The sequence below is a fragment of the Rosa chinensis genome, chromosome 4 (assembly GCF_002994745.2).
Source record: "Rosa chinensis cultivar Old Blush chromosome 4, RchiOBHm-V2, whole genome shotgun sequence".
NCBI classification, from domain to species: Eukaryota; Viridiplantae; Streptophyta; class Magnoliopsida; order Rosales; family Rosaceae; genus Rosa; species Rosa chinensis.
Window position 1 is genome coordinate 4,029,840 of NC_037091.1, and position 26,666 is coordinate 4,056,505.

General features: G+C 36.5%; 2 protein-coding genes across 2 annotated transcripts; both read left to right on the plus strand.

The window, feature by feature from the left end:
- Positions 1-333: 333 nt before the first annotated feature.
- On the plus strand, positions 334-2,716 carry LOC112196068 (stress-induced-phosphoprotein 1). The gene is made up of 6 exons (XM_024336352.2): positions 334-532; positions 794-993; positions 1,084-1,135; positions 1,219-1,304; positions 1,698-2,051; positions 2,154-2,716. Exons 2-6 carry the CDS (start codon positions 796-798, stop codon positions 2,529-2,531), a joined length of 1,068 nt encoding a protein of 355 aa, XP_024192120.1. The 5' UTR covers positions 334-532; positions 794-795; the 3' UTR covers positions 2,532-2,716.
- Positions 2,717-19,633: 16,917 nt separating this feature from the next.
- Positions 19,634-25,753, plus strand: LOC112197442 (pyruvate kinase isozyme A, chloroplastic). Its single transcript, XM_024338116.2, has 6 exons — positions 19,634-20,335; positions 20,426-20,516; positions 20,601-20,794; positions 22,845-22,960; positions 23,394-23,872; positions 24,996-25,753. Exons 1-6 carry the CDS (start codon positions 19,781-19,783, stop codon positions 25,295-25,297), a joined length of 1,737 nt encoding a protein of 578 aa, XP_024193884.1. The 5' UTR covers positions 19,634-19,780; the 3' UTR covers positions 25,298-25,753.
- Positions 25,754-26,666: the final 913 nt, after the last annotated feature.

Sequence of the window (26,666 nt, forward strand, 5' to 3'; positions counted from 1 at the left end):
CTATCACTCACATTGAAAAAAATCGTTATTTTTTATTGGAAAATTTGGGATTAATAGAACAAGTATACTTTTCCTAATGACATATTCACACCAAAATATAACCTATCACTCACATTAAAAAAATCGTTATTTTTTATTGGAAAATTTGAGATTAATAGAACAAGCATACTTTCAAAAATTAATTTCCTCATGTGCAATATGTTGTATTCCATATTAAGCAATTTCTTTTTACATATCAACTTTCCAATCAAATTAGAAGCCTAAAACGATTAGCTAGCACCTAGCACATTTGAACCAACTTTATATGTCACATTACTAAGGCACAAAGAAAGACCCTTTGACGATCATCATCCCTCTATATATTGGGGTTGCAAGAAAGGCTCACAGAAAACGAGGACTTGGGAGTAAAGGTGCTTACTTTTGTTCGTGGCTATGGATTTTCTGTTTCGCATTCACCGAATTTGATTACCGACACTCACGAACCGTTGTTGCAAGAAAGGCTTGCTTACAGAAAACCAGTTGGGGCATAAAGGTTAGTTCTTTACATTTGCTAGTGGGTTTTCTGTTTCGTATTCACTAATTTGATGAGAAAGACTTACACTTTAGTGTGTGTTCTTCTCGGAGTCATGTCAATTTGGGTTATAGTTGTAGTTTGAGAAAAAGAAATTGCTTTCTCATGATGAACGTGGTTCTTGAAAATGGGTTCGTTTTGTCTTAAGGCTGGAATGTGGGTTATGGATATCTTGAAATTGCTGTAGTGTTTCACTGATATCGTTCTGTTTCATTGATAGAGATATGGAAATGGAGGTTTGGAGTATGAAGATTGCTAATTTTCTTAACATTGTTGAGAAAAATGCCAAAGAAGGCAACCACACAACTCGGGATATCCTTAAAGAAATGGCTAGAGATTTTCTAGGATTCGTAAAGAGTGGGGCTCTTGAGCCAGAAATCGAGAGGCAGATTGGTTTTGCGCTGGAAAAATATGATCTTGTGGTATTACACTGGTCCTCTCCTTTGTTACTGTGGTGCTTTTTGCTTTCTTGAGGAGGGTTTTGAGTAAATTCGGAAATTATCTAATTTCAGGAAGCACAGTGGACACGAAAGATTATGGCAGCTGACCGTGAGCGCAAGAAAGGTATCTGCCATTTTAATTTGAGTCACTAAGGTGGATGGAGTTGGGGCCAGATTTTCCTATAATGTTATTGTATTTATGTGCAGGAAATGAGTATATGGATGAGAAAAAGTATGAACAGGCCGTCAAGCATTACTGCAATTCAATCGAGTGTAATCCTGCAGATACCAAGGTATATTAGATTTCCTATAATCATCACTCAGATTGTAGAACTCTCTTTTAAAGAACCTGCACTATGAAAACCAGTAAATGGGAAGTGATTGCTGAGAATGCTCATAGGAAGCCCAAAAGTTTCATCGTTGTGTGTCAATTCAGTATTTCTGTCAGCTTTTATCCACACATGTGCACTAAATATGGTCAGGCAGGCTAAAGCAGTTATCTCTGCTAGCCCACTGGCTTAATATCAACTTGTGACTTTGTGAGTAATGGAGCATTTGATTAAACCAACATAAGATGCTATCTATTTTTTCAGTTTGTCTACTTGTATTCTACTAACAAGATGCACACATACTTTACTGGTCTAAATGACTTCCTAACCCACATTCTTATCTTTTCATTACCTTAGGCATACAGCAACAGGGCACTCGCTTACTTAAGGTTGGGCAAAAAAACTAAAGCATTGGAGGATGCTGAAAAGTGCATTGAGCTTGACCCTAAGTTTTCAAGAGGATATCTGAGGAAAGGTTCAGTTCTGTTCAACATAAGTGAGTTTACAAATGCACTCCATACCTTCCAAGAGGGATTAAAGCACAATCCAACTGACAGATATTTGATTCATGGTGTGCAACAATGTCTGGAGAGACTTAATAAGGCTGGAAGCAGGGGAGCTACAAAGAACAAGTCATTCTTCTGTGGCCTAAAGCGATTTGGCAAGGCTAGCAGCAGAGTTGTGGATGAAAGTAAATCATTGAATAATGAGGTATTGTCTTAGCTGTTATTTTTCATTTTATACCACATTGTCTTAGCTGTGTTTCAGTCAAGAATATTGATTTTTTGGTTGAATTGTCTTGTTCTTTAACAGCATCACATTGTTGATATTCCCCCTGTTGATGCTGTGAGTCCCAAGCCCTGCCTAATCGAGTTGAAACTCACCAATGTCATCCTGAGTGCTGAGGCTGCTGCATTAGTGAGTGATAACCTGGAGTTGCGGTTCATGAGCATGATGTGCTCGTTCGTTGCGGTATGTGGTCTCATTGAGATTTTGAGGCACAGAAGACTGATTGAGAACAAGTTGGGCGTACTGAAGCTAATTTGTGCCTCAGTGATGCTGATTTACTGCACCATAATGTATGCTACATCAAAGCTCCACAAGATTCTGCCTCATCTAGAAAGCTTCGGGCGAGAAGCCTGGCCCTTTCATGCCTGTGTGATAATAGCATCAATTCTTTTTAACAATTGAAACCCTGCCAAACTGTACATATTGGCGTTGAGCCAATTCTTTTCTAGTCTTTTTTTCTGTTGATTAGACCTCACTTTCAGCTGTGTTTCTATTCCAAGTGATAGTGAACATGTATTTCAGGAGAAAAGCCTGGCCTTTTCATGCCTGTGTGATAACAGATTCTATTGTGTTTAACAATTGAAACATTGCCATACTGTACACCTGGGCATTGAGCCAATTATTTCTCATATTTTCTGTGTTGGTTAGACCTCACTTTCGGCTTTGCTTTGTTCCATGTATGTGATGTCAAACAAGTTTGTGGTGTTGGTTTTGTTTGTCGTGGTTGTAATTAGAAGAAGTGACTGTACAATATGTCTATTTGATTTTCTCTGCTTTTCGATCGGCTCAAGTCTTAATTTCCGTTTTTGGTGATGGGGTAATGGTTTTCTGGCAGCATATATATACATGATGGGTTTGACGCTTTAGGCTTGCTTTCTGCTCTCTCTCTGTTTCTGGATTTGACGGTAAAGATGATAAAGTACATTGTCTTTGATCTTGAGATTGGGAGAAAAGAGTGGGGAAGAATACAGACAAAAATTATGAAGGGTCTTTTGGCAAAATCAGTAATTTTTTACTTTTTCTTGAGAGGATAAATGGACCATTGGATATTAACATTGACACGTGTCTTAATCTCTTAATCCTCCATAGTCCATACACGGTCTGTGACTGTCTTAGCCTTATGCTGGAGGAAAATCCTTGTCCTCCTAGGACTACCCTCGGCGAATCTTATTCTACAAGGAAATCCGTGTCCTAGTAGAAGTATGAAAGTAGAATCCTTTATATAGCATGCTTAACTGGTACATTCCAGTAAACCCTAAACCCCCTGTAGCAGAATATGTCAGAATACCACCGTCAGTATCACACCGAAGTTAGGTGGAAAAGATGCTCACCCTCCATGAATACCGAAACAATTAGCAGCGACGACATGCTTCATATCCAGTTCAATCTCTGCTTGCGACACCAAGATCCCAACTTCTTGGAATCTCAAACAAATCCACCACGGGTCCTTACGCTCCGTCGTGACGAGCTGCCATTGATGTTATGTAATTGTGTTGGTGCTACTGCTTGTCTGAAGAGAATTCGCTACCGTGTTAAACATTCCTATTCAACGATAAAGATGTACTTTTCGGGGCATGGGAAGCTTAAGTCTATGAAGAACAGGATCATGGAGGTTCTTGAAAGCATTATGCCTCTTGCACAAGAGGAGCGTCGAACTACTGTTGCCAAAATATTCAATAAGCTTACTTCAATGCCTCAAGACGCTAATTTTATCCATGTTGACATATATGATGTGACTGAGCCTGAGCCTAAGCCTAAGCCTGCAACCAGGTCAGCCATGGTAAATGAGTTGGAAAAAGTGAGACTTGATAGATCATGTAGTATTTGCATGGACGAATTTGATAAAGGTGTTATAGCTATTCGCTTGCCCTGCTTACACATTTTTCATGGAAATTGCATTTTCCGGTGGCTGGAGACGGATCATAAGTGTCCTTTGTGCCGAAATCCAATGCCTCACGATGATGTAGATCAGTATTCCTATGAACCCGACGACACTAGTCCTTCGGCGACCGTATACCAGCATTCTTATTATACTGAAATTGAGTCAAAAACATGCACACCAGCACCATCATCCATGCTTCAGATCCGATTCAATCTCTACAAGTCAAACCAAGATGGTTTATTACGGGTCAACGGTGAAGTTTCACGCACAATAGATACTGGACAAATCTACCTCGAAACTGAGCCACAATTACTTACAATTCCTAGTCGTTGCGAGCTGCAGCCAACTATGATCACCCAAGTGCTTAGAAGCATGAGTGTTCCGCGGCATGAGCAGCCACCCATTGTTGCCAAAATATTTGAGACGGTTGCCAGCAACAATTCTGATGGTGGTGGCGGTGCTTTTATTAATGCGGACATCTACGATGAGACTTTGAAATTGTTCGATCTTATGGCCTTTGCTCGACGGCTTTTCAGGATTAGACGTGTTGGAATTGATCGTCCCATCACAGACGAAATAGATGCTAGGGTTGCAAGGGAATTAGCTGAGGAGGCATTATTAGGAAAGCCTAGCACTAAGCCTGCAACTAAATCAGCCATTGAGGGGTTGGAGAGAGTGAGAGTTGATAAATTGTGTGGTATTTGTATGGACGACTTTGAGGATGGTCTAATAGCTACAATAGCTACTCGCTTCCCATGCTTACACATTTTTCATGGACATTGCATTCTCCGGTGGCTCGAGACCGATCACAAGTGTCCTTTGTGCCGATACCCATTGCTTAATTTGTGATTGAAAGATATTTCAATATCGATCACATTGGCTTTCAGGTGGAAGTTGTAGAGACTAACTTGGTACATTAATCTTCTTCTTTTTTAACTCTCTACCTAGTCGATCAATTTCTTCTGTTCTATTGAACACACCACTGCAGCATGATCATTCAAAGTCCTATTATAAGCATCATTGACTGATCAAAGTTAATGCAGACGAACTAAGAACGTAATGTAAACTTTTTATCATTAGTGCGGTAGATGCACCATTCTTTCTAATTAAGTCTCAACCTTCAATTTTGTTTTTCTTATTGACCTGGCGTGCTTGCAATCTAGTTAAGCATGCTGACCGGTCAACCCTGATTGACCGGACATGGATGACTGGATATGATGGATTTCAATCTACTTTGTTAATCTCCCTCAAGATAGTGCCCTTTGCAATTTGCATGGTATTTTCCAGATAATTACATGCACTGTTATATGCAATTGCACATTTGCACTGGTAGTCTGCTACAACGGATTGGTATCTGAATCAAAAACTATTGACGTGCATTGACATTTGAAAACCGTCATGGCTATTCTTCAAGTGACCTATATATATATATATATATATATATATAGGCTTTCTCAGGTATGGATATTCTTACCTAAGCTTATGGAAATGATTTCCAGTTTTTGGCCACTTTTCGATCACATATTCACAACTTAACCGTTCAGTTTTTAGGTCCTAATGTATATATCATTTCTACAAAATTTCAGCCAAATTAATGATCGTTAAGGCATCCAAAAATGCAATTTACATGAACGAACTGAATCTGTCGAACCAGAACCTTTCGTGTACATTGTTGTAAATTGCAGTTTTGAATGTCTTAACGTCATCAATTTGGCTGAAATTTTGCAGAGATACTATACATCAGGACCTAAAAATTGAATAGTTAAGATGTAGATATGTGATCGAAAAGTGACAAAAAAAATCCGTACCTAAGCTTAGGTAAGGATGTCCTTAGCCAAGAAGGACACACACACACACACACACGGATTTGCTCTGCTAAGGAGATCCTTATTACCTAAGGAACGGACCTCCTTAGCAGAGCAAATTCGTGTATGTATGTGTGTGTGTGTGTGTATATATATACACATATATATATATATATGTATATATTGATGTTTAAATATTTCTGGGTCTAGCTACCATAATGTATTTCTTTTGTCAAATCGCCTAATACCGTATTCAATGAAGAATTTGAATAAACACTATGCCAATAAGTGCTTCAAACAACACATCTCAGACGACCGAAGTTGTGTTTTCTGTTGTTTGATATTTTTGAATGTCTTCAGACAATAATTTTAACTATTTCTATTGTCTGAATACTATAAAAGTCAATACTAGTTCAATTTTTTCAAGTTTGTTGTAATTTGAAAAATTCAAACAATAGCTCTAACTAAATTATGTTGTCTAAGTAAATGGAGAAATTATTTATGGCCAAATTGTTGGAAATTGTTGGTTGTTGCTAGTATAGAAATTGTTGGGTATGTTGTGTAGATGATGTTGAGATAGGTAGGTTGGCTGGATTTGGGTGTTGGAGTGGTGGCGCGTGAAGCCATGCGCCGCCACTGGTGGTAGGGCGTGGAGGCTCTGTCAGCCCCTCGAAAATGCTTTATTCTATTTTTGAATTATGCCTAGTGTTGGGAGACCTTGGTTGTCGTTGTTTTCGCATAAATTCAATGTTGGACGTTGTTTTAAGAATATTAAGATTGTAATTTGGGGTTAAGAACTCGTTGTTATGATTTTTTGTGTTAAGTTGAAATTGTTGGGAGGTCGGAGAAGTGAAAATAGGTTAAAGAATACTAAGAGAGAAATTGGAAAATTAGAAAGGAAATTTCTTTATAAATTGTTGACTAAATTATGGTTGAGAAATCGAAATTAAATCGGTTGAGATGTCGAAAGAGTACTTGTGAAGGTTAAAGAGAATTTGAGGGCGTTGAAATCATTAAGATTTCTGGGTTTGAGATTTGTAAATCCTAAATTGAAGAGTTGAATTTTTAGAGGAATTGATGAGTAACGAGTTATTAAATTTTCGAGGGAATGAATTTTTGAGTTTTAATTATTCCCTTATTACAGTTATTTATATGCTGCCAATTATACAGGACGTACTGAGCCCTCGAGCGAGGAGGATACTGGCAGGCAACAGGAATAGCGGCGAGACTCACCTGTGAGTGGACCTTTGTTTTACATTAAATTATGCATGTAGTGTAGATTGTCAAGCATGGGATTAAGTTATGAATTGAAAATAATTAATTATTTAAGGGATGATGACCATTTACATAATTGGGCAATGATATAGGGCCTCAATGAGGCCTAAGATTTGTGGCCTCAATCCTAGGTGTCAAGCCATATCATCTATACACCTCACTAATTTATCAAATTATGTCATGTCATTCTTGAATAAAAAGACTATCTTATCCTTTCAAAATCTAATGGCTCTAAATTATTTTAGCTTTCTTTTAGAAAAAATACATTATTTTTTTATATTATATATATATATAACTCGTCTAAAAAAATTTATATTTATATATTTTTGTGAATATATATATATTTATCTATAATTCGTCAAATATATATATATATATATGTTGTTGAATATATAACGGCTCTAAATTATTTTGACTTTCTTCTAAAAAAAATATTGTTTGGTTTTTTTTCCTTTCTTTCTTTTTCATTATTTTGGATTTTATTTCATTATACATATTCAAAAAAAAGTATATGGGTGTATATATATAATTCGTTAAAAACAAAGTTATATATATATATATATAATTCGTCCAAAAAATTTATATATTTTCGATGGAGAATGAATGTGGTGTGTGTATATATATATATATTAATATCGTAATTATAATCCATGAAATCTGGTAAATTAAAGTAATATTTAAATCTTTTGATAAATAAAATTAATGGAAGATTAGTTACCTTACATTAACAAGTTAATTTGAAAAGTCATAAATTAAATTGGATTCACAAAAATGGAAAGAAAATGTATTTAAATCATAATTTTAACTCATAAAATCTGGTGATTGAAATCCTAGATATCTAAATTGATTGGGAAGTTGATATCTGAAAAGAAATTGCTTAATATGGAATACAATATATTGCACATGAGGAAATTAATTTTTGAAAGTATACTTGTTTTGTTGATCCCAAATTTTTCAATAGACAATAATGATTTTTAAATGTGAATGATAGTTTCTATTTTAGTGTAAATATGTCATTAGAAAAAAGTTCCCAGTGAACTCTACTTGTTCATTATTAGGTACTTAGTACCTTTTTGTTCGTATAAGACATGTTAGTACTTAGCTGACTTTCAATTTCAATGTGAATGATATATGACTTCAATTTTAGTGTGAATATGTTATTAGGGAAAGATTCCCCGTTGAACTTTACTATTGGCTACTTAGTACGTACTTGTTCGTGCAAGACACACTAGCTTATTTTAAGTTTCAATGGATGATGGATTCTATTTTAGTGTGAATATGCCATTTGGGAAAGGTCTCTAGTAAACTTTACTGGCTCATTATTAGCTACTTAGTACTTATTGTTCGTGTAAGACATGCTAGCTAACTTTAAATTTCAGTGTGGATGATGACTTCTATTTTAGTGTAATTATGTCATTAGGAAAAGGTCCCCAGTGAACTTTACTAGCTCATTATTGGCTACTTAGTACTTATTTGTTACTGTAAGACAATGTGCATGATGACTTCTATTTTAGTGTAATTATGCTAGCTATTAGGAAAAGATCCTCAGTAAACTTTACATATCATTTGCTACTTAATGCTTACTTGTTTGTGCAAGACACGTTAGCTCTTTCAATTTCAGTAGATGATAGCTTCTATTTAAGTGTGAACATGCCATTAGGTAAAGGTCTCCAGTGAACTCTACTAGCTCATCATTAGCTACTTAGTACTTATTTGTTACTGTAAGACATGTTAGCTGACTTTAAATTTCAGTGTGGATGATGATTTCTATTTCAGTATAAATATACCATTAGGGAAAAGTCCCCAGTAAACTTTACTGGCTCATTATTAGCTACTTATTACTTATTTGTTCGTGTAAGACATGTTAGCTGACTTTAATGTTAATGTGGACGATGACTTCTATTTTACACCTTCCTTAATTACACTTTTTCTTTGATTATTGCTGTGTTATACACCTATTGTTCATTGAATTTCTACATAATATTAATAACATTATAATTGTTTTTTCATGTAAAAATAAATGAACAGTTGTATTAATGAAGTCTCACTTGACCTTTAAGGAACACTTCCTAATGTTGCGTTTGGATGAGACAATATTAAATTATCGAGAAATTTTGAAATGATGGAATCTAGAATTTTATCAATTCAATTTATTAATGATATTTTCTTACCTCTTCAATTACCAGATTTCATAGGTTTTAATTACAATTTCAATACATTTTCTTTCCATTTTTGTGGATCCAATTTAATTTTTGACTTTTCTAATTAACTTGTTAGTGTAAGGTAAACTAATCTTCCATTAATTTTATTAAATTCATTTATTAAAAGAGTTGAATATTACTTCAATTTACCAAATTTGATGGATTATAATTAAGATATTAATATGTTTTCTTTCCATTTTTGTGGAATCAATTTTAAATTTGACTTTTTTTTAATCAACTTTTTTATTTATTTTGCGGGTTAGAATTATGACATTAATATATATATATATATATTTATACACACAAACACATATTTGTATATAATTTTTTTTGACGAATTATATATATAAATATAGGATTAATTTCAGTTTACCCCCCTGAGGTTTGGGGGTGAAATCATTTCACCCCCTAAACTTTCAATTTTGAATTTTTACCCTCTAAACTTTTCAATTTCAATCAGCCGTGTCCAATTTTTACTGTTCCGTCCAAATTGGACGTTAAGTTTGACTTTTGAGGGTTAAAATGGTCATTTCAACATAAAAAAATAAAAAAAAATAAAAAAATTCTGTTTATTTTTTTTTTTTCTGCTTTTTAGTTTTTTTTTTTTTTTTTTTTTTTTTTTTTTTTTTTAATAATTTTGTCTCCAACCTATATACCACAAGTTATAATAGGTTTATAAAAACAAAAAAAATACTCTAGGTAGTTGAAAGCCGCTCGCTGGTCTACGATATTTGTGACATATCTCCGATAAAGTGAAGAATTTAGGATATATCCCAAATAAAGTGAAGAAATATTTGTAAAAAATAATTTTACACTTTATCTGTAAATAAATATCTGTATATTCCCAATAAAGTGAAGAAATATCTGTGTAAAATCATTTTTGGTCTGCGATATTTGTGATATATATCCAATATTTATCTGTAAATAAATATCTGTAAAAAATGATTTTACACAGATATTTCTTCACTTTATTGGGGATATACAGATATTTACAGATAAAGTGTAAAATCATTTTTACAGATATTTCTTCACTTTATTGGGGATATATCCTAAAATTCTTCAATTTATTGGACATATATCACAAATATCGTAGACCAAAAATGATTTTACACAGATATTTCTTCACTTTATTGGGAATATACAGATATTTATTTACAGATAAAGTGTAAAATTATTTTTTACAAATATTTCTTCATTTTATTTGGGATATATCCTAAATTCTTCACTTTATCGGAGATATGTCACAAATATCGTAGACCAGCGAGCGGCTTTCAACTACCTAGAGTATTTTTTTTATTTTTATAAACCTATTATAACTTGTGGTATATAGGTTGGAGACAAAATTATAAAAAATAAAAAATAAAAAAAACTAAAAAGCAGAAAAAAAAAAAAAAGAATTTATTTTTATTTATTTTTATTTTTTTTATGTTGAAATGACCATTTTAACCCTCAAAAGTCAAACTTAACGTCCAATTTGGACGGAACAGTAAAAATTAGACACGGCTGATTGAAATTGAAAAGTTTAGGGGGTAAAAATTCAAAATTGAAAGTTTAGGGGGTGAAATGATTTCACCCCCAAACCTCAGGGGGGTAAACTGAAATTAATCCTTTATATATATAACGAAAAAAAGAAAAAGAAAAAAAAACTAAAATAATATATTTTATTTTTAGATGAAAACCAAAATAATTTAGAGCCATTAGATTTTGGAAGGATAAGATAGTCTTTTTACTCAAGAATTACATGACATGATTTGGCAAATAGGTGATGTGTGTAGATGACATGACATGACACCTAGGATTGAGGCCACAAATCTTAGGCCTCATTGAGGCCACAAATCATTTTCCTACATAATTTTAGGATAAAAATTGCCCGCTTACCCAAACACTGTAAGAGATTGCCCACTTACCCAAACACTGTAAGAAATTATTTCCCTAATACCCAATTAATTCTTTTTTTATTCTTTTTTATTTATTTTTGGGACTTTTTTGCCCTCTCCTTCTTTCTCACTTAGAGGGAGAAGTCATCGGAGACCTTGCCGAACTCCGGTGACCAGTGGCCGGCCCCCATCTCCGGTGACCGGAATCCTGCGACTGTTCATCGGAATCCCGAATCCGGTGACAGGACGAATGACCGGATTCCGGCATTTGAATTTATTGCCCCTTAATAATAGCCAATAACCATATTACTGCCCCCCAATAACCATATTATTGCCCCCTAATAATCATATTATTGCCGCCCAATAATGATATTATTGCCCCCAATACTCTTTTTATTGCCTCCCAATAATCTAATTATTGCCCCAATAAACAGTTTATTACACCAACTTTAAAATTGAGTTACCCATCATTTTCGAGTTACCCAGTCAACACACTTCCACATTGCTCTCACTAACATAGACATAACCAACTAGGCAACTATGAAAGTTATAGACCCAAAAACAGCCCAGAAACTATCTTCATGAAATCAGCCCAACACCAAGCCATCCGGGTAACCCATATTACTCTGGGCCCTAAACAGGAGAGCCCTGAAATCTGAATCCCCCTTTCTCTTCTCTCTCTCTCTCAGAAATTTAGTCGAACACCTGGTGGGCACTATTTCTATAGAGACACAAAAGCGAAGCGAAGAAGGAGAGAGAGAGAGAGAGAGAAAGAGAGGTGCAATGTCTCTGTGGCTGAGCACAAGAACTGAGGTGAGGAAGAAATTGTACAAGTCGGGAGTGGACGCCGACGTTCCTATCCGACCCGAATTCCCACATCGGGACCAGCGCCTCCGGGAACTTCCAGCTTGAGCAGCAGTGACTAGGACGGTGGGCTAGAGGTCGGCGAAGATTGCACCTGGGACATGCTTGCCGGCACCGATCTCGGATAAGAAGATGGTGGGCTCGAGGTAGGCGAAGATTACGCATGGGACATGCTTGCTGGCACCGATCTCGGAGAAGAAGGTGCTGAAGGCGTCGTCGCTCGGCATCTGGTCGTCTGGTTGGGGGGGGAAGGGGTGGGGAGAGAGAGAGAGAGAGAGAGAGAGAGAGAGAGAGAGAGAGAGAGAGAGAGAGAGAGAGAGAGAGAGAGAGAGAGAGAGAGAGAGAGAGATTAAAATGAGGGTAATTATGTCAGTAGATGTTAGATTAGGTAAATGAGATTAAAAAACTCTTAGCGGAGTAAGTGGGCAATGTTTAAACTAAAATTGGGTAAGTGGTCATTATCCCATTATTTAAATGTGATTTTTGTTGAAAGAAAAGAGTTTTAAAAGGAATGAGTTGACAAGGAGGCTACTATTAGGCTCATGCGAACATTACCTGGTCGGCAGTCCCCTCCAGAAAATATTCTGGTCGGCAATCCCCTCCAGATGACATGAGGTAGTTAGTCGGCAGTCCTCTCTAACCACCGCCTCCTAAATTCCGGTTACAGGTGGCAAACGGGCAGGCCCAGCCCGACCCGGCCCATTTTAAGCGGGTCTAGTCGTGCTGGGCCGGCCCATTTATTATCTTATCGGGCTTGTGCCGGCCCATTTACATAAACATTAAGCCCGGCCCGGCCCATGGTCCGAGCCCATATCGTACCGGGCCGTGCTCGTGCCGGGTTAATAACGGGCCATGCTCGTACCTACCCACTATAAAGCACGATTTTAAAATCTTAATTTGAACAAATAAAAATTAATTTTATTTAACTATTTAGAAAATTAAAATAAATTAAGTTCTACAACGTTTTTCTTAATCTTAGCTTTTTAAGATTAGATTTCTAATAATTTTTTATATTCCACTATAAGAAAGAAAAAAAAAATCTCAAAATATATTGTTTTTAGTATATTATTGTGAGATTAATCTTTATTAATATAATGAAGATTTAGTATCTATTATTCTTTCCTTCATTCTATAGTTGTATTATTATGAGATTAGTGTTTATTAATAAACATATATTTAATATTTAGAAAAAAATACTTATGTCAAAACAAGGATATAATGTTTTGTTTCATTATTTTGACAATATAAAAGAAAACATTGATGGAAATGTCATGAGATTTTAAATAAAAATGTCTCATATTCAAATCTCATCATTGTAGTTTTTAAATATTTTTAAAAACAAAATGAAATTTTGTGTTTGTAACAGGCCGGCCCACAATATATTGTGCTCGGGCCGGGCCTATGGGCCAATATTCTTAGGCCCAGCCCGACCCATTATTCTAACATGCTCGGGTCGTGCCAGGCCACTAACGGGCTTGGGCCATGCCAGGCAGCTTTTAAGTGTGCCGGGCCCGTGCCGTGCACGTACTTAGTGACCCGTTTGCCACCTCTAATTCAGGTCGGCAGTTCCCTCCGATGCGTCATTTGGGCGGCAGTCCCTTCCAAATGGCATGAGATGACTAGTCAGCAGTCCTCTCTAGTCATTGAATATTTTTCACTGAATGTTGACTTTTAAAGGAAACAAATTTGGGGATATTTCATAAATGGCACTGCATGCCGAATTTATATAACGAGAAAATGGGAAGCATTCTAATAGTTATTTTCATAAGTTACTTTATTTTCGTCCACGCACTCTAACGTTTTTAAATGTTTTTCCCTTGGGCCCTTTGGTTTTCTAAATGCCCAGATTTCATATTTGCCGAGGTCGCGTCCAGGAACTTGAGGCATAGGATTCAGTGCTTCCTTTTTTATTGTAGGTTATTACTTAACCTACCTTGTATAATACTGGTTTAATTACGTAGTACTGCTCTGATAACCAGTTTAATTTGGAGAATGTTAATGCTTGAGAATTTGTTTGCTGTGTTGGTGTTGAGATGGAATTGTACTTTCGAAATGTAATATATACCTGGAATGCAAATCTTGGAATGTATCTATGGTTGTGAGTTTAGTTATGTTCATGTCCAGGTTTTTGTAAACTTTGGGTAATCCATTTTCAGTAAGATTTCACCTAAGGTGGACCCCATAGGCTCGTATCCGGGTTTCGGGGTGAAACTCGGGTCAGGTTCTGTCACCATAAACATGATTCAGGCTAAGGGAGTTGGTCTCAACAAGCTAAGAAGATTGCGACCAATATTGTGGAGGGTGAGGCCAAAACAGTGAAGAAGAAGTTGGTTCTGCCTTGGGTCAGGTGACTGACACAGTAAGCCACAAAAATCTAGTTTACCAAGCACTTTACTACTTTATTTGACAATCACTTATTTCCATATCAAAGCATAAACCAACTTTATCTTATAAGTAGATAAACCAACTTATGCACAGCCTAAATTAACCCTCCTCCTAAGCCACGTCATCAAAGAACCACCCCTTAAAATGGCAGCTCATCTCTCTCAGTAGTTTCAGCTACTCTTGTCCCACCCCACCTGGACTTCTTTGCACTCTCCTCTCTCCAAACTTGGGTTTCTTCGCCTTTCTTTCTCTAGAGCCCCAACCTTTTCCTCTCTTCCCCCAAACCTATTTCCGGTGACAATGTCTCAATCGCATTTTAGAATCAGAGGCAGTTAATATATGTTATAAAAAAAATAATAAAAAAAATTTCATGACATTTGCTAAATGCCACTGCCAATTTTAATCACGGCACTTATCAATCGTCATGAAAACATTTTTCATGACGTTCTACAAACGCCATGGCACATTGTCATTCATGGCATTTATCATACGTTATGGAAACATTTTTCTTGACATTTGAAAAACATCATAAGAGTGATGGCATTTAGAAAACGTCATCAAATAGTAAGACTTCCAATAACGTTTCAAAAACGTCATCAACTTGAGATAAAATCTTGATCCATGACGTTTCCATTAGAAAAAGTCATAGAAATGGTATTTAATGACGTTTTTTAGTAGATGTCATCTAAACACTGTCATTAAAAGTCATATTTCAAGTAATATGTAACCCTATCTATTGATGAATTGTCCACTGATAGAGTCAATACTCAATACCCTATCTATTATCCACTAAACCAAGCAACTTTTCTAATATTTTACCTATGGTATTGCCAATGTGGTTTGGTATTACACAAACATTAAGCACTCTTTCGTGCACATTCCACCCATTGTCTATGAAATATGCAGTGATTACCATATAGTTGATGTTTTGACATGAGGTACATGTGTATGTTGCCAAATAGACAAAAAGTGACCTTAATAGGAGAATCAATTAGAATTGTGTAGGCTCAATAAGCTTTATATGCACACTAAGGTGGGATCGAGTCAAAGAACTGATGAATTGGGGACATATTGAAAGATTTTTAGGCTGAGTTATAGTTTTCAAGCAAATTGGGGAAGAACAAGCTTCAGTTTAGGGTTTTAATCGAAACAGTTGACACGGGAGAGCTGATCATGTTTTTGTTATATATGACTCATAAGCCAATACCAGCATGAAAAGTGTACACTTTTTAAAACATAGGTTAGGTTCGGTCATTTGAGATTTGAAAATGACGAAACAGTAACGGAACAAGATTACCATGTTGCGGTTCAATTTACAAAAAGAAAATATTTTAGCTTAGGGAACAAGCTCGAACCGTCAATTTCAGTTCAGTTTCACAGTTTTCTGCAATTCTTGAAATTGCATAGCAAAAATCAAAGGCTTAAAGCAATCTTGTGCAAGAAAGTGGTAGATTAGGAGCTTGATCAAAGAAAGGGCTTACTAGAAAACCAGGTCTTGGGGCGTTAAGGTGATTACTTTACTTCTCTTAATGGGTTAACCATGGTAGACTATGGATTCTCTTAGTGGGTTTTATAATGGGGAGCTCGAATTGAATGATGGAGGAAGAACAATGTCTGTTTCCTTTATCCCCTTCCAAGACTTGCAAATAGCAAGGAATGTATATTATTGTACTTTGAAAGTGGCGCACGAATGGGTCTTAAAGCCTTGGTTCTACTTCCACTATGCTGCAATATGTCAAGATTTAGTATGCTATGATAGATTCGACATGTTTCTAACCGATGCACAAGTGTCAGACACAATATATGTGAAGGGTCAGTCTGAATTGCCCGTTCCATGGGTTCAGACACAAATTCGGGAGCTAGGAGAGGTTTTTGTGTAGATGCAAAAGACTAATGCTACTTATAATGCACTCGACAAGAGCTCTAATTTTATTATGTGCAATGGTGAAGTGAAAGTAGTAAAGATTGATGGAAATTTGGAGGTCATGAAAGAGAATATTGAGCGTTGGAGAATGATGAATGATTTTTAGAGATTTGGAGTCACCTTTCGTGATTACTTTCTTGATTCAAAAATCACTGATTGGGAATGAATAGACAATTTCTTGAAATACTTCAACTTTGGAAATATAGGGTATGATAGGCTAACTAATATGGTGATCAAGCACCCATTTTTAATTGTTAGCGATGGTCGCCGGATGGAATGTTTCTCCAAGTTTTGGCGTCATTACTCTAAGACTACTAATCAAAGGTTGTCATATGCATTAGATCCAAGAGGTGGTATGCACACTACTTATGTTCAAGGAAAACCCCAAGGATGGTTTAAACCAGACATGCGGAAGGAGTTTCATGACATATGTGATTACATATGACATATGGATTTAAGGACATTTGAAAAACATCCTTAAAAGCTTTAGATGACACTTAAAAAAAACGTGCTTAAATGTCTATAAGGACTCTAAAAAAATGTCATTGTTTTTCTTCCCAAGCGTCCTCTAATGTCAACAACAACACTAGAAAAACGTCCTTACAACTCAAAGAAAACGTCATCTAATATCTACAAGGACACAAGAAAAACATCCTCATATCTTAAAAAAAAAAACGTCATCTAATGTCTACTAAGACGTTCAATAAACGTTCTTTTATCTTTTACATGGCACAAGAAAAAAAAAAGTATAATTACATACAAGATTAATAACCAAATTTATATGTTAATGACCAAAATACAATATCAATGAGGACAAAATTTCTAAAATACAAGTAACAATCCAATAAATATTTACTAACACTAATCTAACGACAACTTATTAGTTCAAACTATTATCAAATAGACAAAAAGTGACCTTAATGGGAAAATGAATTAGAATTTTGTAGGCTCAATATGCTTTATATGCTCACTAAGGTGGGATAGAGTCAAAGAACTAATGAATTGGGGACATATTGAAAGATTTTTAGGCTGAGTTATAGTTTTCAAGTAAATTGTGAATTACCTAATAAGTGAGCTTATATACATATATTTGTATTAGAAAAGGTTAAAGAAAAATGAGTCTGATGGAGAGCTTACCACTAAAAGTTCAAATGATGTGCTCACGCCATTGGGGAAGCCAGAGCATTCTGGCAGGATACAAGGTGTTGGTGGTTTCATCAAACCAGCTTCGTACTTTAACATGCTAAAACGCAGAAAAAAACAAAATGTGGAAGAGACTGTGAGGAAGAGTGTGAAAATAATATTGAAGGAGGAGAAGGAAAATATACTTTCTAAGAAAAGAGCTGCATGGAAATATGAGAGAGATATACAAGTTGCCGAGAAAAGAGCACCTCATTCCGATCAATATTGGACAGCCAAGTTTGCGAGATTGGAAGCAAAAATTGATGAAAATGAGGTGCCACTAAAGTCACCAAAACCTTTGACGCCACTTCATAAACATGATTCAGGCCAAGAGAGTTGGTCTCGACAACCTAAGGAGATTGTGACCAATATTGTGGAGAGTGAGGCCAAAACAACCAAGAAGAAGTTGGTTTTGCCTCGAGTTGGGTGGCTGACAGTAAGCCATAAAGCCATTGTAAAAATTTAATTACCAAGCACTTGGCTATACTTAACAGTCACTTATTTTCATATCCACAGCATAATAATCCGAGAAATTTTAAATACACACCCCTAATCACTTAATACACATCCCTATTATTTTATATTTCAAAGGCAGAAATATCACTTTGGTCATCGAACTATGGCTCGCTCGACACTTTGGTCATCCAACTTTTAAAAATTTCATTTTGGTCATCGAACTATATCATCACATATCACTTTGGTCATTCTGTCTGTTTTCTCTGTTAACTCCAAGGGTATTTTGGAGATTTAAAGGTTTACTCGCCATTTTTATAACTTAATCCAACTTTTCCCGCCTAAACATAAAACTTTAACCAATTTTGCCAACTTTTCCCTCCTTTAATAATTTCTCAATTTATTAAATCAATATTTTTCTTGCTATTATATTCCCTCACTTTGAATCATTCTCTGACTCGATTATTTTTCTTTGTTGCATGCTTTGATTATTGATGATGAATGCATGAATAAAAGGAAGGAAAAGTTGGCAAAATTGGATGGAGTTTTATGCTTAGGCGGGGAAAATTAGATTAAGTTATAAAAATGGCTGGTAAAACATTTCATCTCCAAAATACCCCTGGAGTTAACAGAGAAAACGGAGAAAACTGACGGAATGACCAAAGTGATATACGGTGATATAGTTCGATGACCAAAATGAAGTTTTTAAAAGTTGGATGACCAAAGTGTCGAGCGAGCCATAGTTCGATGACCAAAGTGATATTTCTCCCTATTTCAAATTAGATTTTGTAGGTAGGTTTAATGACCAAAACAGACATCTATGCATTAGAAGAAGAAGAAAAATAGTCATATTTTCCTTATATTATTCTATTTATGTATAAATAGTTAGATAAACACAACAAATTTATATACATAGCCTCTCAATTTAATACAAGAATAAAGTTAGAAACTATCTAATTTAATTTTTCCTTAAATAAATTGTAATTAGATGAGGTTAGAGACCATAATATTTAGAATTTCAAAATCAATGACATTAAATATTTTTAAAACATATCGCTTTACTCCCATTTTTTAGTTAATTTCCTTTTTTGTTCTAAGAGTTATGATTAATCAATTTATTTTCTAATATAAAACATCACAGGTGAAAAAACTTTGTAATTGTTAATTTGTTTGGCCCCTCTAATGACAACTATTTAGTTCCGCCACTATGGAGAAACTACTGGTATAATTTTGGTTGAATGTTCAACTCATAATTTTATACTTGATTAACATGGTGTTTGGTGGATGAGAGCTCAAATAACACAAATCCTATTTATATACATCTATTTAGAGGAAGCAATAATAAATCTTTATGGATTTCTCAATAACTAACAAAAGTAATAAATGTCAATATGCTAGAATATACTAATCATATTAAATAGTAACCTTAATATAGTAAAAAAGTAGGATATTTCATGATTTTTGAGATTAAGGGTATTTTAGGTACTTTAGATTGTGTATTTGGTAAATTATTAGAATGAAAAATTAAATGAATGATGTATTAAGTATGGAGTGTGTATTAAGTAATTAGGGATGTGTATTTAAAACTTCTCTAATAATCCCACCAAAAATAATCCCTCCTCCCGAGCCACGTCATCACATCTCATCACTCTCCGTAGTCTCAGACTCTCAGCTGCTCTTGTCCCACCCCACCTGGACTTCCTTGTACTCTCCTCCCTCCAAACTTGGGTTTCTCCGCCCTTCTTTCTCTAAAGCCCCAACCTTTTCCCCTCTCTCTTCCCCCAAAACCCATTTCCGGTCACAATGTCTCAGTCCCTTCACCTCCTCACCCCCACCACCTTAACCTTCCCCAAACCCCATTCCTCCTCCTCCTCCTCATTCCTCAACCCCTTCTCCACCCCCTATCGCCGGTTTCCGGTCACCACCGGCTTCCCCACCTTCTCCATCAAAGCCTCCGCCGCGGATCAAAAACCCTCCGTGCTCGTCTCCGGCAACGGCACCTCCTCCTCCGCGGTACCATCCCAGCAGGACTATGCTTCCTCCACCTCCATCGAGGTCGACGCCGTCACCGAGGCCGAGCTCCGGGAGAACGGCTTCCGAAGCACGCGGCGGACGAAGCTCGTCTGCACCATCGGCCCCGCCACCGCCGGCTTCGACCAGCTCGAGGCCCTCGCCGTCGGCGGCATGAACGTCGCCAGGCTCAACATGTGCCACGGCACGCGCGACTGGCACCGCGCGGTGATTGAGCGCGTGAGGAAGCTCAACGAGGACAAGGGCTACGCCGTCGCGATTATGATGGATACCGAAGGGAGTGAGATTCACATGGGCGATCTCGGCACTTCCTCCGTCAAAGCCGAGGTCTCGTTTTCACAGTTTCGGAAATTTGATCGAACAAGTTGTGTGCATTTGTTAATTGATGCTGATCGGCTTAGTTTTTGGTGTGTGCAGGATGGTGAGATATGGACTTTCAGTGTCAGAGCTTTCGGTTCTACTCTTCCGGAACGCACCATCAATGTGAATTACGAGGGTTTCGCCGAAGGTAGTTAAAGCAGTGATCTTTGCTCTTTTCATTTTCGTACTTGTTATTGCAATGATTGATTGGTTGAGTGTGAGTGTGGTGTAGATGTGAAAGTGGGCGATGAGCTACTTGTGGATGGTGGAATGGTGAGGTTTGAGGTGGTTGAGAAGCTTGGCCCGGATGTCAAGTGTAGATGTACTGATCCCGGACTGTTGCTGCCGCGGGCTAACTTGACTTTCTGGAGGGATGGGAGTTTAGTGCGAGAACGAAATGCCATGCTTCCCACAATTTCTTCCAAGGTTTGGCATTGGTTTGCTTTTACTTAGAATTTCGTTCATTGCTGAATGCCGATGCATCTTTTTGTTTAGAATATTTGCATGCCAATGATCATAATGAGGACAATGCATGGAGTTTTATTCATTACGGAATGCCAAATTGCCGTTGCATCTGGATCGAAGATTTGTTAGTAAAGATTAGAATATCTGCATGCCAATGATCTTGAGGATATAGCATAGAGTTTTATTCATTACTGAACGCAAAATTGCCAGTGTATCTGAATCTAAATTCTTTTCAATAACGATTAAAATATCTGCATGCCAATGATCTTGAGGATAAAGCATAGAGTTTTATTCATTACTGAATGCAAAATTGCCAATGTATCTGAATCTAAGTTTTTTTTCAATGACGATTAAAATATCTGCATGCCAATGATCTAGTGTGGACAAAGCATAGAGTTTTATTCATTACTAATTGCAAAATTGCCAATGCATCTGAATTGGGTGAGAATTCTAAGAAATCTCAGTAAAAGTCAGAATGACTTGCTTACCAATGACCTTGCTGAGGACAAAGCATAGAGAGACATCATCACCAAAACATACGCCATCGCCAAAACATATCAGTACCCTCACAAGCCTTCCTTTGTTATAAGTTATATTGACACATTAACCTTAGCATTTGATTTACCCTACTTCAGGTTCGGATGGGTTTGAAGTATTTACACAGAAAGCTGTCCCAGATTTTGAATACATGCGCAATCCCTTTTCATTGCTGCAGACTCATCATCGAGTACCATCTGTGGTTCTTTGGAATTGATTGTCCCTGGAATTAGGCGAACTTAGGCCCAGGCCTAGGGCGTATTCTATGGGCCTTGAAAATAAAAACTTATGTTACACAGCCCACAAAAAAGAAAATGCAAGAAAAAACAAAAGAAAAGATAAATGGGCTTTTTAAAAATTCATCTGTTTTCATTAATTGATATTGTACGGGCTTTGTCCCTTTGGTGGGCCTTTTAAGCTCTTTCTAATTAAATTTCACTTGGTTTATTTTTGATGTCTTGTAGTGTTTATTTGTTGAGGTTGTTTAGTATTTCATCTTAATCAATTTATTTTCTTATTAAGTTGTTACAATAAGAAATATTTTGTTTTGGTTTAATTTATTTATTGATCATGTAAGTTTAATAAGCACCTTCGCAATATAAAAGTGTAAGACAAGTTGTATTTCAGTGTTACTTTGAAATATATTTACTCATAGATTACATATTTGTTTTGGATATTAGTGTTTTTTTCCCCTTTTGGGTAAAGTTTTGATTGAACTAATTTGGTCTTATGCTATGAAATCTTTATTTTAGGAATATTTTGTATATAGGTTAGTTAAAAATAAATAGTTAAATGTATTGAAAGGTTCTGACTCTCGAGCCCTGTAAATTTAGTTTGTCTTGGGCCTCCGAATTCTCAGGGCCGGCCCTGTTGAAACATGGCTAGAGTCCCACGGTGTCCTTGCTGACCTCTATCTCCCCACATGATAGCCTCCTATGCGGTAAGAGTCCCACTACCTGAAAAGAACTGTGATCAAGCCTTGAAGTAACCTTTTGAGTCAACTAGGGGATTTCCCTCTTATAGCTACCCTGCTGGCTACACTTGTAACATTTCAAGCTAACTACTTGGCACTGCCCTTCATGATAACTACCTCAAGTACGACATTGTGGAAAGTCTCCCTGATTAGGAAATCCTCCACTAAAACTGCTGATGTCTCCATTAAACCAACCAATATTGTCCCCAATACAGTTATTGCCTAGCTTAGGAGATTTCTTATTATACAGTTATTGCTCTTTTCTAATACACGATATGTTTGCTACAGTTATTGCCTAGCCTAGTTAAGTCTGTCTCATCAAACTTCGAATCTCTCACAAAAGCATATCATGATCATTAACTATAACTTGAAAAGCCTTTGTCCTTTGTGTTAGTATGTGCCCAAGAAGACATGCACCTTTGCTTATTTTGATGAACTGCATGTTTATTTTCTTCATTGTCACAACTAATGATCTCATACTTAAGCTTTCATTATATTCAGGATTGGTTGGACATTGATTTCGGGATTGCTGAAGGTGTTGATTTCATTGCTGTATCTTTTGTCAAGTCTGCTGAAGTGATCAATCACCTTAAAAGCTATATTGCAGCACGGTCTCGGTAAAGAGTTAACTCTTAAATTCCACACTGGCACACAGCATACATATGGAGACCCATATAAAATATATGTATGTACACAGTATGTATATTAAACTTTTTGGTCAACTGTTATCAAGTCATCACGAAATCTCCATTTCCACTATCGTAATCTCCTTCCCACACCTGTTTGACATAATACTACCAACTGCTCCTTGATCGTTTTCTTATTGTTAATAAGTTTGATGCACACACACACAGAGCTTGTATACACTAATATAATCCAATATTTATGTCTTTTTGCTGGTCAAATCCGAATTGGTTGGTTTTGCATTCATTTTAGTTCGGGAAGTAAAGCATATAGTGCTATCACTGTTCCTTTTATTTTGGCAGTTTTCATTATGTCCAAGATGGTAAATTTGTATCTCATGAGATTTCTTTCATCATGTTGGTGCAGCGATATTTCTGTTGTGGCAAAGATAGAGAGTATTGACTCTCTAAAGAACTTGGAAGAGATCATCCTTGCATCAGATGGAGCAATGGTAGCAAGAGGTGACCTAGGTGCTCAGATACCATTGGAACAGGTCCCATCAGCCCAGCAAAAGATTGTTCAAGTATGTCGGCAGCTAAATAAGCCAGTCATTGTTGCTTCTCAACTACTCGAATCTATGATCGAGTATCCTACACCCACTAGAGCTGAAGTGGCCGATGTTTCTGAAGCCGTGAGGCAGCGAGCTGATGCTCTGATGCTTTCTGGTGAGTCAGCTATGGGCCAGTTCCCAGATAAGTCATTAGCTGTTCTCAGAAGTGTCAGTTTGAGGATCGAGAGGTGGTGGAGGGAAGAGAAACGTCATGAACCTATGTTACTCCCAGCTATTGGATCATCATTTTCAGACAGTATATCGGAGGAGCTTTGTATTTCTGCTGCCAAGATGGGTAAGCATTCTTTGATTGATATCTGTTCTTAGCTTTGGTAAATATGTTTGTGATTCAGCTGAAGGACTTGTCCAGTTGGTTAGTACTCTTTGTTCTGTGGTATGAAGCTCGCTGAGTTGGTTGCATATATCACATAACATACATGCAGTAGATGTGCATTGAATGTCTCGATAAGAAGTCTTGTTTTCTGCTAGAATGAATTTTGCACCAGATTTTCTAATGAATTGATTTTACAACAACCTTTGTGTAGAAAGATTATGTAACAAATTCAACAAACTAACAAAACCCACACACACATGAAATAAATGTCCAATGCTCGTTTGATTATTCAGAATCATTCATATTTAGTTTGTCCATTTGGTAGCCCTGGTTTATTCCTGAAAATTTTCGTTTTATATAGAGGACGATGCACCAAGCCTGGTTGTCTAGAAGCTGGACTAACATTTACAAATGACATAAAGTTGGACTTTTTCCTCTTTATACATTGTGGCTCCATCTATATTGTACATTTCATTCTTGCATGTCCTCCTTTCCTCCTCTTTTAGTAATTTTATTTTGTTGTATATACTTGTTCTCTTGATGAGATTATGAGTCCACTACTGCATGTATTCACGAATTGTTGTTACTTGTGTAATTTTATAATGTATATACACTGATGTTCTCCTTTCAGTCTTAGTATTACTAATCATGATATTGCATAAAGAAAATTAGTTTACTGTTATGAATAAATTCCTGTGCAATGTTGATTTGTGCCCTTCTTTTGTTTTGTTATTTTGGCTGGTATGAAGTCATTTTTCTCCGATTGTCTCACTCATCACTAGCTCCACTCAGGGACCTGACTTGTCAAATAATTGACCATTGCTGTTGGATTTCATTCTTCTTCAGATCCCCAAAAGAGAAAAATCAAAATTTCTTGCCATTTTATACACTTGCATGTGAACCTTTATCTTGATGTAAATTGTCATTTTGCAGCAAATACTTTAAGAGGCCTGACTTGTCAGATAATTGACCATTGCTGTTAGATTTCATTCTTCTTCAGATCCCAAAAGAGAAAAATTAAAATTTCTTGCCATTGTATGCTTGCATGTGGAACCTTATCCTGATGTAAATTGTCATTTTGCAGCAAATAATTTAGAGGTGGATGCTCTTTTCATCTTTACAAAGACGGGCCACATGGCATCTCTCCTGTCGCGCTGCCGGCCTGACTGCCCAATCTTTGCTTTTACCAACACAACATCTGTGCGGAGACGTCTGAACCTACAGTGGGGGCTGATACCATTTCGTGTTAGTTTCTCTGATGATATGGAAAGCAACCTTCACAAGACCTTCTCACTGCTGAAGGCCAGGAATCTGATCAAATCAGGTGACCTTGTCATTGCTGTCTCAGACATATTGCAGTCCATTCAAGTTATGAATGTACCGTGAATAACTGAATACTGGATCAGTTAGATTGCAAACCTGTTCTTGATCCTACTTGATTGTGTTATCTGTCGAACTGCTATATTCGTTGCTATCGGTACTACAATTTGTTTACTGTGGAAGAAAAGCGGGTCATTCTGGGAATAGTTCAGTCTTCAGTTATTTACCTTACCTCCGGGGTACCCTGCTTCAAAATCTCACTAAAGTTTGGAGGGTTTATGCCACTTGAGCTGCCTGGTTTGTTCACAGAAGTACTTGCTAGTTGTGACATTAATTTGCTGGGTGTTGAGTAATATGAAGAGGTGTGTATCCTTTAGAGGCAAATATGCTTTTATGTTTTGTCAAAACACAATAATTTATCCGAACTATTGTATTACCTTGTTCAAGTTAATGCAACTGTTTTGACATTATTATGAAATTAGATCATTCATGATCAACAATGATAGAACCATTTTGAAGTTACCGTCGAGTGTTTTATGTATTCTCAGTCACTCTTTTTCTCCACTTTGCTTGCTTCCAGTCATATTTTGATGATTTGGATTGATCTCACACAATTGTTAGTGGAAAAACTAAAATGATTACACCCTCGCCATATGATACATTCAAAACTGATTGACATGCTTAACATAAGTAATGGAGCAAACAGGTTTATCCTCGTTAACCAATTGATAAGAACGCAAGATGTTCTTGAAATGCAGATTCAGGTCTGAGATTTCATCAACTTCACAACCTATTCATGCTTTACCAAACCCTAAACTAGCTAGATAGATGACAATGCATATGCAATTGCATGCATTTACATTTCCAAGTGGAGGAACAAATGACAAGATGTGTAGATTGCTTGTTTACCAAAAAAAAAATGACAAGATGTGTGAAGGCAGCGTGAGATTTAAAGCGAAAGTTAAGCAGAAATCAAACTAGTTCAACTAGTAATCCAAGAGGTGTGAGAATAAAAATATACATTCAAAAACAATATGGTAGATCTTTTCCATTGTTATTGTTTCCCAGGATTTCCTTCCACCAGGGATTGCATTTTTATACGGTAGGCAGTGGTCGGCAAATATCTTTGGAAGGACTTTAGTGCCAAATGTCTACAGAGGGGCATGTCTCAATCCTCTCAACAATATTGCATACAACGAGGATTGTTGCTTCACTCCATTTGATGACCCACTAGTTGACTTGCTGCATATGGTATCTTATGCGCTGATGGAGAGATCAATCTGTTTGTAGTGATGGCTGGATCAAGAATCCGCAGGGCAGCAATGCTGTACAAGATTCCCGCCTCTCACTTAGGCACAGGGATGTCAAGTACTGACGTTCCTAGCTAGAGTGGTACGTGGTTCAAAACACCTTGTTCCATCCAGCGTGAATCTCC

Excerpts from the sequence above, each read along its gene's own strand:
- LOC112196068 (XM_024336352.2), top strand. The coding sequence starts at position 796 with ATGGAAATGGAGGTTTGGAGTATGAAGATTGCTAATTTTCTTAACATT. Across the intron at positions 994-1,083 it reads TGGAAAAATATGATCTTGTG|GAAGCACAGTGGACACGAAA; the intron begins GTATTACACTGG and ends ATCTAATTTCAG. Across the intron at positions 1,305-1,697 it reads GTAATCCTGCAGATACCAAG|GCATACAGCAACAGGGCACT; the intron begins GTATATTAGATT and ends TCATTACCTTAG.
- LOC112197442 (XM_024338116.2), top strand. The coding sequence starts at position 19,781 with ATGTCTCAGTCCCTTCACCTCCTCACCCCCACCACCTTAACCTTCCCC. Across the intron at positions 20,795-22,844 it reads TTCCCACAATTTCTTCCAAG|GATTGGTTGGACATTGATTT; the intron begins GTTTGGCATTGG and ends CATTATATTCAG. Across the intron at positions 23,873-24,995 it reads TATTTCTGCTGCCAAGATGG|CAAATAATTTAGAGGTGGAT; the intron begins GTAAGCATTCTT and ends GTCATTTTGCAG.